Genomic DNA, 17319 nt, shown 5'->3' on the forward strand with positions numbered 1-17319 from the left:
TTATTAAAGCTTCGTTTCCACAAAAACACGAAGAATATTAACAAAGTGCGTAGTTCGACCATCTTTCCAAAGATTGAAACTGTGCAACATATTTTACATGAAATTTTAAACAGTATTGTAAATTATAAATATTATATCCTTCTAGCGGTATTGTAGCAAAATATTTGATCCCTAACAAAGACTCATTTGCCTGTATAATTTTGTTTTTCTTTGTTTTTTTTTTTTTTCTATACGAAATCCGTAGTACTCGTTACACACTTCAGCTCAAAATATGTAAGAAAATTCTCCAATTGGCCATTATTCAATATTATCATAATGAGAAGTAATTTAATAAAAATCGTTAACTTTTTGGTTGTTAAATTGTAAGATTTCAAAGCAAACGAAATATTTATAAGAAAATGTAAATAGCCTATAATGAATGAACATATAGTACATGTATCGATTGATATTACCAATATATTTTTATTCTTTACCCATTAGTAGCTGAATTTTTTAATACAATTCGCGATGAAAGCGTCTATTCGTTTGCATTAATGTTAAAATAAAACGATTATATTATATTGTAAGTACTTTAAAAATAATTAATATTACTTGATCTAAGTCTGGTCAAGTATTTCTATAAGCTCTCGAGGAATGAAATAAATGTAAAAAATCACAATATACAATTATGCTACGATATAATAAATTAAAGAATTTGAAAATTAGATAGATGAACCAGGGACATTGTATATTCATGTATTTCGTAACATGTAAAGTCTTTGTGATAAATTTAAAAGTACAATGGATGATTTTTGTCATAATTTCTAAGTTTAAATTTTACGTAATACATTGTCACTTATTTCAAATTAATCTGTCATTTAGAAAATTTAGACAAAACTTATATTATCGATTATTTTATTATTCAACATTTTTTTTTTCACTATTATTTTCTTTTTTTATAAATTTTAACTAGTTGGAGATAAAATAATAAAATAAAACAATTGAATAAAGTTACTTATTATAATTAAAAATGTATAACTTTAGTTTTGCGTAAAGCTTAAAATGAAGGATGTTTGATATTAAAAGGAAAGAGATAGATAGATAGATAGATAGATAGATAGAGAGAGAGAGACTATCAGGCATGAAGAAAACTATAGGCAAACTCTCGCATTACGCATGCAAAAGTCCGAATGATGGTTAAACATGACGAATGAAAATTACATTGACGTTTAAAAAGAGCCAATAGAAGGAGCGAAAACAAAGAGGGACGCGAGAACAAAATGATGTAATTAACAATGCTTGCGGGTCTTATCAAGCGGAAGTACTATTCACTAAATGCGCTTGTTTACTCTTTTTATACATCTTTTTATTTCTCACGAGCGCCAATGTACGCGTGTGCGAGAAAAAGAAAATCCTTTCTCGACCTATGCGTGATACGCTCAAGAATGTTCAAGAGGTTCTCGAGTGACGTTTTATTTAGTTTCGAAAATACGTATAATATTAATGATGTCGGACGAGAATCTCGAGGGATAATACGTATGTACACGCGCCAGCATTCGCACGAGCCGAAGCAAAATCGAAATAAGACTCGTTATTTATGATTTTTTTTGCCTTTAGAGAGACAATGTGAAAAAGCTGATTGTTACGCTGGCTAGCGTTTTTCATTATTTCGTAAAAACGTCTTTTTCTACGTTATCTCGTTCTTTTTCGCTTTTAATTTTAAAACATTTGAAATAGCATATAACGTGTAATATTTGAAAAAATTTGAAAACTTTTTTTTTTTTTTTTTTTTTTTTTTTTTTTTTTTTTGATGTACACAGGAGTAGCCTATTAGCAAATCAAATTATTATATTCCATGTTTCAATTTTTCTCATTAACGATAGTCATCAAGAATATTATGTGCAGGCATTGTTGTTGTAATGTTGATGAAATTATAATATAATACAACTTACATATCACCTGAGAATATGCAAATTTATTGCCCAATGTGGTAAAAACCATAGATTGATGGAAAATTTAAATAAGAACTCATCACGACTTTAATAAAAGAATATAAGTTTTCAAAAGATCATCGGACCGATAAACATTTCCTGCTCCATACGTCTTACAAACATTCGACATACGATGATTCTGGCATGTTGCACTTGTATACACTCAATAGCCTTTAACAATCATGTATAAGAACTTAAAATAATTCCCATCATACATAGATAGATGCTCGTATGATTAAAAATGCTGCTATTATTGAGAATTTACAATTTATATTTATATTTGAGATCTTACGATATGATTGATTTCAATTTGAGGAGATCTTTTATCGGGCTCGCTTCAATTCTTATCGAATCTTATCAATGTTCAACTAGTTTCTAATCATTGGCACAGTTCCGACATATTGAATCGTTAATATTAGATAGAGAGAAACCGACATTGATCGTCGAACTTTGCATCGAGCAACGTATAAGTATGCAATTGTATCTTCCTTTCCCCAAGATAACAAACGGTGCCATAATTTGAAAAGTTTATTGGATTATTCTTCCTTTGAAAATGTAAGAAGACGCTTACACAAATTTCCTTATATTTCTCCCATTCGATTTTCATTTCTCCTTAATATCATAATACAAATACATTACTTACATTACGTGCCAATCATTGTTTTTCTTTTTAGTTCCGCATCACATCGCAACACAAAATTCCACGAGCATCGTAGTTAAATAAATAAGCTCATTCTGCGGTTACCGGGTATTCGCGTGTCCGAGTCCCATATCCACATTAAACAGCAAATACAAATAATTAATAATTAATAATTAATAATTAATAATTATTAATAATAATAATAATAGTAATAATAATAATAATAATAAGAAGAAGAAGAAGAAGAAGAAGAAGAAGAAGAAGAAGAATAATGTTAATCGGGCTATTTTAACGACATTTAACGATACTGATGTAAGCTCGCGTAATAACCCATGTTCCGAACGGTCGATCTAACGGCGCGTTCAAAAAAATTGTCGTTGAGCGTAAGAATATAATTATATTCTTTAAGCTGTCGCGTGAAAAAAGCTCTCGGTAACAGTGACGACGACAACGGCGACGACGACAACGGCGACGACGACGACGACGACGACGACAAATCATGAGGATCTATTTCTCATTACCTCTCATCGTCCGAGAACGTGGAAGCTTCGAAACAGGCCGCCGAGATAGAATTTACTGATTAAGGATGAGCAGCCATTGCGGCACCGGCTTCCTCCTCGGCCGTTGTGGCGGATTCTTGGAAGCGTCCCCGGGAGTTTCGGCCTCGTTGTTATCCCGGCCCTTTTCGTCGGCCGAAGCGCCATCTGCTAATGTAAATCTCCAACTGGTAAAATGTGTAAAATAGCCGAGGAGGCGTGGCGGCGCTGCGGTCGCCCTGATGCCCAACTGATTTTTCACCGGCTCCTTGTCGCGTGCGGTGGTGTGTCTTGTGGAGGCCTTGTGCCAGTTGGCTCTCTATCTGTATTTCTCTCTCTCTCTCTCTCTCTCTCTCTCTCTCTCTCTCTCTCTCCCATTTGTAAACGAATGAAATATGAGCCTTTGACGAATAATTATGATTTTATATGTATATTTACTTTGATGTAAGGATAATTTTACTTTACATATCTATATATTTATTGCACTGTCATTAGCGCTTAAGGTTAGTATTTGGCAATGTTATTGGATGGATTTGTTTGTTAGTTGATTGGGTGTTAATAAATGGCATGTTTGGTTTTATGTCGAACGTGCTATAATGTTTTAGATGTCTACGACAATCAGTGGGAAGAATTTGCTGCAGCCAATGGGGCTACAGTGCAAGGATTTGTACGAGTATTTAAAGATGAGGTCTCCAGAAATGTTAAATAAGCTTTACAACAATCCTCCGATTTGCTTGGCCGTTTATAGAGAATTGCCAGAGATAGCAAGGCATTATGTTATGAGGCTACTGTTCGTGGAACAGCCGGTTCCACAGGCTGTAATAGCCTCGTGGTGTTCCAAGCTTCACGTGGATGTACACCTCAAAGTTGTACAAGTAATGAACGAATTGAACATTTGGAAAGAGGCATCGATACCCGGGGGTTTGCCTGGCTGGATACTCAATGCAACGTTTAGGAAAAATTTAAAAATTGTATTATTGGGAGGTGGAACGTCCTGGACAATGTCCAATCAACTTGAGACTGACAGTAAACCTAGAGACGTTGCTTTTCTGGACTCTTATGCATTGGAGAGGTGGGAGTGCGTGTTGCATTACATGGTTGGATCGCAGCAACAGGAAGGTAGGTCTGGCCATGTAGATTGTTAAAGTATGTGCGACTATGAGAGAAATGTCACTAAAATTGTAAATCACACTTGGAACAATTATCATGATATTTTTTCTTAAATCTTATTTTTCAGTATTTTGATATTGGATTAGCCATAGAAACTAACTGATTTCTCAGTACTATTTTAATTATTAAATTTCCATGAAGCTTAATATTAAAAGTTTTTAAAATCAAATGTATTAGGCATATCCGCGGATGCTGTTAGAATTTTATTACACGCTGGTCTTATGAAACGGGACGAAGAAGATGGCAGTCCTGTTATTACCCAAGCTGGTTTTCAGTTTCTATTGTTAGATACCGCAGCCCAGGTAAAACTAACTCAATGAATTATGCATTTAAATTAATTTAGATTAATTTAGACGGTAAGATATTTACCAAAGATTTGTACCATTGATATAGGTTTGGTACTTTATTCTTCAATATTTGGATACCGTAGAGGCGAGAGGCCTCGATTTAGTCGAATGTCTGACATTTCTTTTTCAATTAAATTTTTCCACGCTTGGTAAAGACTACAGTACGCAAGGTATGATGAGTGGACTTTTGACATTTCTTCAGCACTTAAGGGAGTTTGGCCTCGTTTATCAACGTAAAAGAAAAGCAGGAAGGTATTTATACAATATCTAAACAACACGCGCTAATGTAATTTTCTTTATAATAAACACATAATTTGTAGATTTTATCCAACAAGATTGGCTTTAAATATTGCCACAGGACAAAATAAGCCATTGTCCCGGGATTTGGAAAAGGAGCGCTATATCGTCGTTGAGACGAATTATAGAGTATACGCTTATACAAATTCAAATTTACAAGTCGCATTAATTGGATTGTTTTGTGAACTGCTGTACAGGTATGGTATTCATTTATAATTTGCTTTTAAAAGGTATATTAACGTATATTAAGTGACGACAATTATTTTATATTTACTCATAATGTTAAGAAATATGCATTTAAAAATTTACGCACAAAATTATCCCCAATTATTAATTAAATCTCAATTAATTAGTATTATTATATAACCCGTAGTTTCTTACAGATTTCCGAATCTGGTTGTGGCAATATTAACGAGAGATTCGGTTAGACAAGCATTAAAAAGTGGCATAACTGCCAGTCAAATTGTTGGATATTTAAATCAGCATGCACATAATAAAATGATCGAGGCTGGACCTCCAACTCTTCCACCAACAATTGTAGATCAAATTAAATTATGGGAGAATGAAAGAAATCGATTTATATTTAGCGAAGGAGTTCTGTACAGTCAATTTCACTCTCAAACTGACTTTGAAGTTCTCAGGGATCATGCGGTGTCTTTGGGTGTTCTAATTTGGCAAAGTGAAAGGTATATTTTCGTTTATTATGCCTAATACTGTCATGGCATTTTTCATTTATATGCGTTATTTCAATTTAGAAAGCGAACGATGGTTGTCACAAAAGCAGGACACGATGATGTAAAGAAGTTTTGGAAGCGATATTCAAAAGGAGCAAATTAAATGAAAATCGATAGAAGTTGTTAATATGTGAATAAATCTATTTTTGTTTACTTATAATGTAATTTATCAAGTATCTGTAAAAAATTTTTAATGAAATGTAGTTATAATTTTGTATAAATTCTTAAGAAAGTCTTATTTATATGAGAATTCTTTTTGTAAAAATAATAAAATATGATTATATCAAATTCATTATTCGGGCATAATAATTGAGCATGTTACCATATAAAATAATCATATATTTTCACTAAACAAATTACATGATTAGAATTAATGTACATTAATTAAATTAAAACTAAGCGTTCAATACTTAATTTATACACAGACTGTTTAAAATTATCGTTGTGGTTTTGGTTTTGGCATTTTATTCAATAAAGCTTGGATCTCTTTTTTTTCATCGTACGTTTTCCACAGTTCGTATAAGTTAATTATGTACCTAGCGATTTCTTGAATTTTTTCCATATCCGCATTTAGTTCAGCAAACCATGATTTGAGATCTTTTTGCAGTATCACGCACGCAATTTGTAGGCAACCTATAAAAAGCAGTTATTATTTAATTCATTAGCAGTAATAATATCATTATTTCATATTAAATACTATCTTGCATTAAAAGCACATTTAAATCTTAATTTTTGAAAACCATCAATTTCTAACTATAATCTATATAAAACTTTATAAAACGAAATATTAATGACAATTCGTAAGAAACTGAAAAAGTATTTTATCTGCTTTATTTACAATATCGATTTCGATAAAATATTATGATTATTATTTTTATTAATATAATTAACACTCGTGCACAAAAACATATTGAGATTCATTTTATTTTATTCTTTTATTTTGAATAATTAAATGTAATGAAAAGCTAAATTATAAAATATTTTGTTAACTTGTTCTAAAAAGGGTAAACTTTAATGTTAAAATTTAAATAAAAATAAAGAACATCACATCTGAATTATAAACATTATAAGAAATCGTAAGTGTGGTCATTTGTAATTTAAACTCCATTAAAACATCATAAAATTATTAATATAAATTTGATTCTAAATATCTTATATAAACCATGAAAATCTGAACATGAATTTAAATATTTAACGGATAAATCGACCGAGACTTATTAAATATGCAAACAAAATGGAAATAAATCTAATTATTAAACGTTCTTGAATGCACATTTAAGATTTTCATATATCATTGAAAGGAGAAGCACGATTGTAAGTTTATGTTAAAATGTTTTCAATTACCAATTGCTATTTGATAAGGAGGATAAAGTAAACAAACGTCGGTGCGTAGACTGTCATTGATAATTCGCCATGCTAAAGTAAGTAATTGATCATCGGGACCTACATCCTGAATCAATGTCAACAATGGTCGATAGGGCTGGTAAACGATCAAACAACAATCAAGATGCTCTAGTAAATAAAATTCACATTCTAATATGTGATTCGTTCTATATGGAAATTCTTGCGAATAAGCATAGTTAAATTTGTTTTTAACTGTATAAAGAAACATATTAATTATATAAAAAAAAAAGTATTCCTGGGAATAATTGAGAGTAACAATTGTGCATACCAACTGTTTGACAAGTTGTTATCAGTCTAGTATTAGAAATAATACCAAATTCTTCAACTTTCGAGGCTAAGAAAACAGACGTCGGTGCCAATAATAACGGATCGATGCATTTGACACTATTGCGGGCGTAGAATCTTTTAAAGTAAACGGTAGCAGTAGCGATTACTTGCTGCCTCAACTTGAGCTGCTCACCCAGTACCTGAATTACTAAAACACAAGGTTATTGTCTTAATTGCCATTTAAAAACTAACGATTCCTAAAATGTACAAAAAAATAAGCGAATGCACAATATTACAATGGAAGGGGTTGATAAGACAAATGCCTACTAACAATTAGCAAAAAATATAAACAACTTTTGGTACTCCTCTTCGGTCAAAACAGACAGATCGTGCTGCCTTTCTCTGACCAAGTCTTGCTTGTCCAACAACCATTGCTGGCTGAAAACAAAGAATGGTACATGAAATTAACATGGATTACAGGGAATTGAGGACGCGATAAGCGACTGCGTTGATCGAGCAATCGTACGTACTGATGCGAGCTGTGCCAAAAGTTACCAGCCATCCTTCAACCTCAATTCTATCCGAATGAAAATTTAAATGCTCGTTGAAGGTTATTCAGCATGTCTTTCGTCAAGTCTTCTTGCGATTGTCAAATTTGCGATCTCGCGATGCTCGTCGGTTTCTCGATTAAATTCAAAGTTGCCCTTTGCATGGCCAGAAAGTTTGCGTCTTACGTGTTTCGTTTCCGCTGCCAAATACCAAAAACAACTCTCGCAAATGTTTTCGAATTCGGATTCAAGTTCAATAAACCAACATCGCTTCCTTATGGTCATAGCCATGCGCCAACTACCGTTGCTCCTTGTGTTTCAAATTTTAAACGCGAGATGGTACTGTCAATATTAAATATATCTAAGGAAAGAGAGAGAGGGAGAGAGAGGGAGAGAGAGAGAGAGAGAGAGCGTGGATTATCCTCCGGCCTGTGTTCCCGCACCCTCTTCAAAAGTGCGAATTATTATAAAAACAAGAATGTCGATAGTGCTCGACCTATTTCGTAGTTTCCCTTCATATTTTCACATTGATAAGCATCGTCATGGGCTTACCAATTCAAGGACTCTCTCTCTCTCTCTCTCTCTCTCTCTCTCTCTCTCTCGTCTATTTGGAAAATTCATAAGTACGTATCGCAATGAATGCTAATTCCCTCGTCTTCACGCTATTTAAAGCGCTGCAAAGTATTTTTTTTTTTATTTGTTTTTCTTTTTGTTTATAAGATTGCTTTGTGTCATTCGTAAAAAATAGCGTTCTAACGATAAAACAATGCACGTTGTGCGACGCGCATGCGCGCGAGAATTTGACAGTTGCTTAATACATGCCCGTTGGACTTTTTAACTTGAAAAAGTGATGATTGCCTTTAAAAATAAAGATTCGATATTTATAATTGTCATTGGCTGAATCATTCAAAAGATTGGCAGTGTGGCAATGTCGATCGATTATCATCCGTAATAAATTCTTGAAAGTATTCTAAATTTTTTCAAATGAGCGTGTTCGAGCGATACGCATTTATCATCGATACGCGGATTATGATTTCAGCCATGTTAAGTGTCTAAATTAAAAGAATGATATAATTAATCAGCAAAAGGCTTAGTTTTTTTGGCAAAAGAAAAATTATGTTCCAATTAAGGGATAATTGCTTATTCAAGGTGTAAAAACCAATGGGAAATATGAATTATTCAAACGAATAAATACAATATTTGTGCATAACAATAATTGCCGTTACTATTAATCAAAATATGAACATAATTTTTTATATATCAATAGTAAATTGACGATACCGGAGATCTATTCATCTCTTTCTGTAAATTGCGACTTGGTGTACGCGTTTCCGACCGATGAAAATCGTCAAATGAAAACAGTCTCATTTTCAAATTTCCTATTTTCTATAATATTAAAAAATAAATACATAAATAAATAAACAAAGTGTAATATAAAGCCATAAAATTCATCATAAAAGTCATCAAATTCATATTGACAATGGAATTAAATTGAACATGCAGCTAAATTTAAGACGACAGATAAATCCAGGAGAATCATTGAATTATTGTAATTATTGCATCAGATAATATTCTATTTATTAATAACTTTTTAATATCACTGATATGTTTCTCATATTATCCATGTCTATAAAATTTCATCAATGAATTATATGTAAAATGCTGGATGTTATTTCTTTAAAATCAAGCGAAAGATCGCCGTTAGGTGTAAAGAGGGATTTTTAAAACAACTTATCTGATCTATAAAAACCTTACTGACAAATTTAATAGGTCAATTGGGGATGAAAGATTGTGTGCTTTTGTATTCATTGTTAGCTCTGTCTCGTTCCACATTTCGTATTCTCTCGCGTGAAAAATATGGTTTTAAAGTAAGAGTATTAATATTCGCTAACATCACTTCTTTTCATAAAATTTTAAAAGAGAACGCTCATAAGTATGCGTGTGTATTTTTTGTTGTTGTTTTTGTTTTTGAATATTTATTAAAATTCATATATTTACTTTTTGTTCATTTTATTTCATATACATATATATATATATATATATATATATCTATTTAATTTTTGTTATTGCCGTATGTTATAAAAATAGATTCAATTTGTTTTAATCACGATTATACATTTTATTATACATCATATAACAATTCTATTTACCTAACTTATTTTTGTGACATTTTTAATGATCAAATCTAGTTATCAAAACTATGAGGGAACTCTTAGTTATTATAATACACAATATACTATGTTCCAACACTATTGTGCATTATCTAAAAGTAATATAGTAAAAATGAAAAAAATCAAAATACTAAAAAAAGAAACTGTTAAATAAGTTAAAAAAATTGTAAATGTAAATTACGGAACACATCAATGTGTAAATTTATGATGTTTAACAGTACTGTCGAATAGTCTCATTCCACATAATTATTTATAAAATATTATGGAAATATTTGCAATTGGAAATATATATGTGTGTGTGTGAATTAAGTTTTTCTTTTTAAATTATGAAACATTTGGAGAATCTGAGACACGAAAATTGTTTAAACAAAATATAACCAAATGTCCGTTCAAATCATACGAATTGAGCTTCTTTTATAAATGAATCATCTTCAAACTAATGTCGTTTCACATATTTCACATTGACGTATATATTGTCAGAGGAGGCAGCACCTATTTCGTACTCTCTTCTCGCAATTCGCATTCACAGAGTTGTGCGTGGAGACATTGCACCGAGGTCGACTCGAGGTCGTGAGAGCGAACGGGGACGCTAGAATATTCACACCTAATGAATGCATACTTTCTTCATCTATTTCGGAAGACCCGACACTTATACTTTGATTTACTTTTTTCGAGTTCTCTCACGGTGGGAGGGAGAGAGAGAGAGAGAGCGAGAGAGAGAGAGAGAGAGAGAGAAATTAAGTTCAGGCAGCTGAGCTGACACGTACCGCCTATTTTGGAGGACGTTATTATAAATTATTATTTATTGTTGAAAAAATAGTTATGACGGAAATATAAGATAGAATTTCTTATCAAAATTTACATTAATATTAGCACACTAGCAAACAATTATCATTGACGTTCTATATATGCTATAGAATTCTATAATTCTTACTTTTATTATTAAAAAACTAATTTTTACTAATTTTTATATTATGTACAAATTTAATCGCATAAGGCATTTGATATATTAAATAGTAATTGTTTATTAAATTAAAATAAAATTATCACCAAGTACATCTATTCGAGATTACTGAATTTAGTCGTATAATTGGGACAAAGGAAACGTCGTTCTCACTCTTCTTAAATTTACACTTTTGAAAGTTATAAATTTTCTTTTTAAAGTGTTCCTTAAAATAAATTAAAAAAAAATTCAGATTCTAAACAATACTTGCCTTAAAAATAAAAATGTACTCGATTAAACATACATTTTATGAATAATGTATCACATTCTATATTCTACATAACTGTGAATGTTATTTTTAATACAACTATATAACGATATTTAATCTTTAATGCAATAATCTGCCTTCACTCATTATTGGAATGTTAGAATGCTTATATGTAGAAATATTTAAAAATTTGTGCTCTACTTACTCTTGAAAAATGTATTGACTTACTTCTAATTGCTATTAGAAAAATACGTATATTTGATTAGAATTTTCAATAATCATTCATTAATAACTGGATAATTTAGTTGTAAGAGCAGTCGCTTTATATTCAGATCCAACATTATTTATCAAAGAGAAAGTTAACCATTTCTATTTAAAAGTAGGCAGAGCGATGTTAAGGCCGATAAACGGTGCAGAATTGACTGGAACGTGTTTTAGCGCAAAACTTAAAATTCCAAGAATATAGAGATACTTGATTAATAGAATTTAAACATGATAATTGATTATGGAATGATTGAGAAAAGCCATCGAGGCCATCGTAATGCATTGATTAGAATTAATTGAAATAGTTTGACCCCGTAGTAGCATCACTACGGAGGAAAAAGATTCAGTTTAAACTAATTATATCTTGAAATCTATGAACAAGGAGATCTTGATATATGAGTGCATTATAAATTTTCATTCGATACGCGACTTGGAGATATCATATAATTATTTAGGCTTATCAATTAGTTATTATTAATTATCGTCAATAAACTATTAACTCCACTGATATATCGGTTTATCAAAAGTAATGTTCAGTGCTTAAATTACATTTAAAGTATGATGATAATAAAATTCCTTATAGGTTTATCTAATGTCTTATTAAATATATCGAATTGCAAAATAATAATTTGATAAAAAAAAATATATATATATATACGTGAGCATATGTAATTTTTATTTTGATATTTTATTTTACGTGTAGTGTATATGAGACATTACATTATACATTATGTTGTGTACTATACACAGACATTACCTGTATTAATCATTTCTCAATTCTTTATTGTAATGTCATAAATCGATCACCAAACATAAAAATTCATTTCTATATTACAGAACAAAAAGTATGGACAATAAAATATCTATATCGCATCATTCCAATTTATACATTGTAAAAATCGTAATTAACTTATTGTTAAACGTATGATTGTTATAAATTGAGAAAACTTTCATATATAAAGAAAATATAATAATTATACATCAATACGTCGACTTCTTCTAACATACAACGAAATAACCCAATGCTTAATTCGCTTCTCCTGACAAATACATAAATACATTTGTTTATAAGCTAATATTTTATGAAGCAAAAAAATTGATAAAAGCTTTTTTTTAAATTAGTAAACGATGAAATAATGGATTCCTTAAATTTATAGATTTATTTCCTTATCGTGCGTTATCTAAATAATTAAACAATTACTTATTCTAATTATTATCTCTTATCTAACATAACATAAATTTTTTTTTTATAAGAAATAACATAAAAGATAGTGCCAATGTTTTACACTGATATTATTCGTAATTAATTTCAGAACGAAAATAAAAAGTAAATTTTAAGTAAGGGGCTGCAAAGAATAGATACAGTCGATTGTAATTTAAATTCAATGCTAGCAATAATCAAACCCAATAACCCTTTGTTAATACCATTTTACAACCTGTACCGACAATCATAAAATTAAAGTTTTTGGAATAGTTAATTCGAATTCGCAAAAATTTTCAAAGGAAAAATCCCTAATGCAACAAGTTATAGCTAATGGCTATCAATACGCGAATTAACTCTATCCATCCGAAGAATATAAAGGCTTTCTTTTATGAGCTAATTAGTTCTTAAGGACAATTTCCAGAATTGGACATATACCAACGTTTCTCTAAATTTTATGTTTATGGCTATGATAATTAATACCATTATAATATAATCAAACATTAGCTGTAAAATTAATAAGTAGTTCTCGTAATTTTCACTTGTGGATTTAATATTTACGGATTATTGTAGGATAAGGTAAATCCTTTTATTGTTATGTATTATAAAATGCAATTATAACTATTAATAGAAAACTGTTATTCCCTAAAGATGTAACGTGTTAATAATTATTTCTTATTACCACAAGTATTTTAAGATTTAAAAAATTTTTTTTAAATAATTCATGCATTCTCTACGCGACTTTTGATGTTAAAAAATAATATTTATTCACTGGGATATTATCAACCAATGGTCCATAACGTCAATTTCTGATGGATTTTAAATGATTTGTACATATTCAGCAATTATCCATGATGTAGAATTGACGCAAGAGAACCGAGGTGAAGTGTGCAATTAACGTTTAAAATTCAATTACATATTTAAACAACTGTTAAGATTATATTGTAAGAGGTTTAAAATGCCAAAAGAAATCGATAATTAATATTTATTACTCGGTCATTAAAATATTAATCACATCGTGCTTATAAAGTTGTCATTTGTTTTGAGAATTCATTATCTCCACCGAATATCTTAAACTTTCAAATTTAATGACCCACCCGACTTGTTCTAACGCCTCTCCCCCCCCCTGCAAATACCTAGAATATTTCTAATGGTAAGTCAAAGGTTCACTCACCCATGTACTCGCCCTTCATTTCCCACTCCCCCCGCTCAGGCCATCGCAAACCCACACGCACGCACACACACACACACCTTTCTATCTTATTATTATAAAACGTCCGTAAGATTTTATGGACAACTTTTGTCACGACCTTCTAAGCTAATTTCAACTTACGTGGTAAAGAAAAGAATTAATGTCTTTCAAATCAAATCATTCGTTACAAATAATCTTTACAAACATCAACAAGCGATATTCTTTTTTTTTTTTTTTTTTTTTTTTTTTTTAAAATTTTTTCCTACCGAAAGAATATTTTTATGTCATATTACCGAATTGAAAATTGTATGAGTTTCGATCAGAAGCAAACATACTTGACGCCATAAATTTTTTGTACTTTATCCAGCTACGATGGAAGCATATAAATTACTTAATAATTCTTTCCAGAAGTATATGTAATATAATAATTTATTATCGAACAGTATTGACAAATGCAAAATTAATTTTCAATTAAAAACTTGATTAATATATAGTCTAGTAGTAAAATATTTGCATTTAAGAATATTAACTATTCAAGTGCCGAATGAATTTCATCTTTTGCAAATCTTTTTCTCTTACCTTCCCTCCCAGATTTGCTAAGAAATCGCACTGCTTATGCATTAAATACAAATTAATTAAACTTACCTTTCTTTCATTCCCATAAAATTACATACTTTACCATTGAACGTCTGTTGTACATAAAAGTTTTATTTTTACTATTATAATAATATTCTGTGTAGAGTATACACGTAATTTATACTTTGGCGCGTGTAATTCGAAGAATTAAACTAGATTCTTAGATCATTAAAATATATTAATACGATAAATTAATAATAAACGATTAATGTGAACGATAAAAATTATAAAAAGTAAATAATAATACGATTCTCGATTATATGTATGCGTACAATATGTATTTATTCGTTATGTGAATAATAAAACAAATATCGACATATTAAATTATTTTTATTTATCAATGCACTCGATGTATCCGTTTAACTTATTTGTTTATATTTTTTGTCGCAAGTCAATGGACAATTAAAATAATTAATAAATAACACTTGATAGATTTAACGTTTTGCCTAATATGAGGTCGAAGCCATTGTGTCGTTAGCCATTTTCATGAATTCTTGTTTTATTGAATTGTAGTTAGAAGCTGATTTGATTTTACATTTATCCATTATTATTTATTGATGGTAATCGTTTATTAACATATATTTGTTGTTATTGTTTTTGTTTTACCTTATGACGTAATTATGTGTCATCATAATTACGTCTTCATTATCATAAATATAAGTGTCTCCTGTAATAAGCTGCTAATTGCGTATGGCAATAGTAACGTAAAATATTAAAATTAAATTGATTAAACGTATATAAAACAATGCGTAGCCTGTATTTATAAGAGAGACAAGCGTAGACAATTTTTATTGTAAAAATAATGTTTAAAACTCGTGTATTTTAACGTGAGAACATAGAAAAAAACTCACCTTTCATGCAATTAATATTACACAATTGCATAGTTAAATTTCATATATATATATATATATATATATAAACTACATCAAATCATAATGAATTTTTAATCTGGAGAAAAGATCCTCCGCAGCAACTTAATTAATTTTTCTCTTTAATTATGGCAAATTGCGCAGTGTATGCAAGTGTAACCTTTCCTTAAGAGGCTTATATCAAAAGAGAAAAGGATAATGTTTATGATCCAAGTCGACTGTCAATATCATAACTGGTAAATTAATTTTATAACACTAGTATTTGTGGGCGATGGGGGGTGGGGTGGGGTGGGGGGTGGTAGTGGTGAGAGTCGCTTGTTATATGCATTATTATTTTGGTAGAATGGGCGTCGACTGGAAGAGGAGTCATGTGGACAGGTACCGACAAGTGTTGAAGTATGTTTAAAATTCCGGGAATTCCGCATGCCTTATCAAGCCTCTTCAGGGTTGTTTGTGTTTTTGGCGAAGGGTAGGTACACAAAAATAGGCGGTCTCAGTGGTATTATAAGTAGCCCTGTGTGATTTATTTGCCATTCGGAGGTTGAATTTCGAGGTGTGCACATTGCTCGTCTTTTGCTACAACTGAACTGAAAATCCTTCCAAGTGTTTCAAGATTAACTAGTGCGAATATATAAATTACGAACGTCAAATCTGCAAATTTCAGAATATTCAAGGACTGTTTAACACAGGATTATCCAGAGGCATATATATCTATCATATTTTGCCTTCGTCGGACGCATTGGCACGTAAGTAATTCATTTTCTTTGATTTTTTGAATTTGCTGAAAGGTGCGGAAGAGTAGCTCGCGAAAAATGTGATATTAACTCTTTTATTTTACAATTAAGAACATACAAGATATATTTTTTTTCAAACTCTCGCAATATCAACATTGTCATTGTTATTAATGTTATCGATATACATTTTCGACCGCTCTAGAGTAGTTCTGAGATTTCTAGAATTTATTTACATGTGTCCCTGTTTTATTTAAAAAAAAATTCATGCTTTAATGATAGTTGTCAGTGTGCACTGCTTGCTGTAATTATCGATGTAGTTAAATTTAATTATTATTTACATAGATTTTCAAATCTAAACAGTTACTCGCTGATTTACAATAAACAATTCTCTATTACTTTTCGCCGTAGCCACACGTCAACGCTTTTTCATTTTTGCTCTGTTTTTTCAAATCCTTCCATTTTCATTTATCTTGTACTTTATGAGCACCGATTATACGATGTTGAGGAGTCCTAGATAATTATTACTGTGCTTTCATTATCTCATTCCTTTGAAAAAATCATAATTATCGTGCAATTATCATTGGCGGCAATTGAACGGCTTCTAACGCCCACTCCATCCACCCTTCGTTTATTTACGCGATGTCCACCATTAGAATTCGACTGCCGGCTCGTCGGCCAATTCGTATTTCCCGCCGTCGGTATTCTCATCGCAGCGTCCTTTCCTTAATATGGATTTCCTCAAAATTTCGACTCTCCTCCCTACGCGCTCGCCCGTCCCTCTCGTCTTTATCTCTCGAGACTTTTACCGACGTCCGTCCCGCCTCACCTCAATTCCCTACCGCGGAGCTGCCGCGCAACTGTGAATTTCGGAGTGCACATGCACGGGGCTCGTTCTTACGAACCACGAAGCGCAACTCGAACGAACGCGCCAAAACGATGAGAAATATGAGAACCGATGTAAGAGCGGAGAACAGGGCTCGTCGGGTCGCTGCTGCATACGAAAACGCGAGTCTACTCTAGGGTACATTACGCGAAAAGAGCCAGCTTCTCGAGCACGTGATTCGCACACCTCGCGACGACCTTGGCCACGTTCGCGCGCCTCTAACGTCCCACCCCCTCCCCATGACC

General features: G+C 31.3%; 2 protein-coding genes across 2 annotated transcripts; one reads left to right on the top strand and one right to left on the bottom strand.

Moving 5' to 3' along the window:
• Window positions 1–3660: 3660 nt before the first annotated feature.
• On the top strand, window positions 3661–5879 carry mrn (general transcription factor IIH subunit 4 marionette). The gene is made up of 6 exons (XM_011495738.1): window positions 3661–4265; window positions 4494–4618; window positions 4710–4915; window positions 4984–5157; window positions 5344–5646; window positions 5716–5879. Exons 1-6 carry the CDS (start codon window positions 3752–3754, stop codon window positions 5795–5797), a joined length of 1404 nt encoding a protein of 467 aa, XP_011494040.1. The 5' UTR covers window positions 3661–3751; the 3' UTR covers window positions 5798–5879.
• Window positions 5880–6129: 250 nt separating this feature from the next.
• CycC (cyclin C) lies at window positions 6130–8230 on the bottom strand. The gene is made up of 5 exons (XM_011495739.1): window positions 7896–8230; window positions 7697–7803; window positions 7367–7573; window positions 7039–7290; window positions 6130–6327 (listed from the first exon to the last, which is right to left on the bottom strand). The coding sequence occupies exons 1-5, from the start codon at window positions 7925–7927 to the stop codon at window positions 6131–6133; spliced, it is 795 nt and encodes a 264-aa protein (XP_011494041.1). The 5' UTR covers window positions 7928–8230; the 3' UTR covers window position 6130.
• Window positions 8231–17319: the final 9089 nt, after the last annotated feature.

The sequence above is a fragment of the Ceratosolen solmsi genome, unplaced genomic scaffold (genome assembly GCF_000503995.2).
Source record: "Ceratosolen solmsi marchali unplaced genomic scaffold, CerSol_1.0 scaffold11, whole genome shotgun sequence".
Lineage (NCBI taxonomy): Eukaryota > Metazoa > Arthropoda > Insecta > Hymenoptera > Agaonidae > Ceratosolen > Ceratosolen solmsi.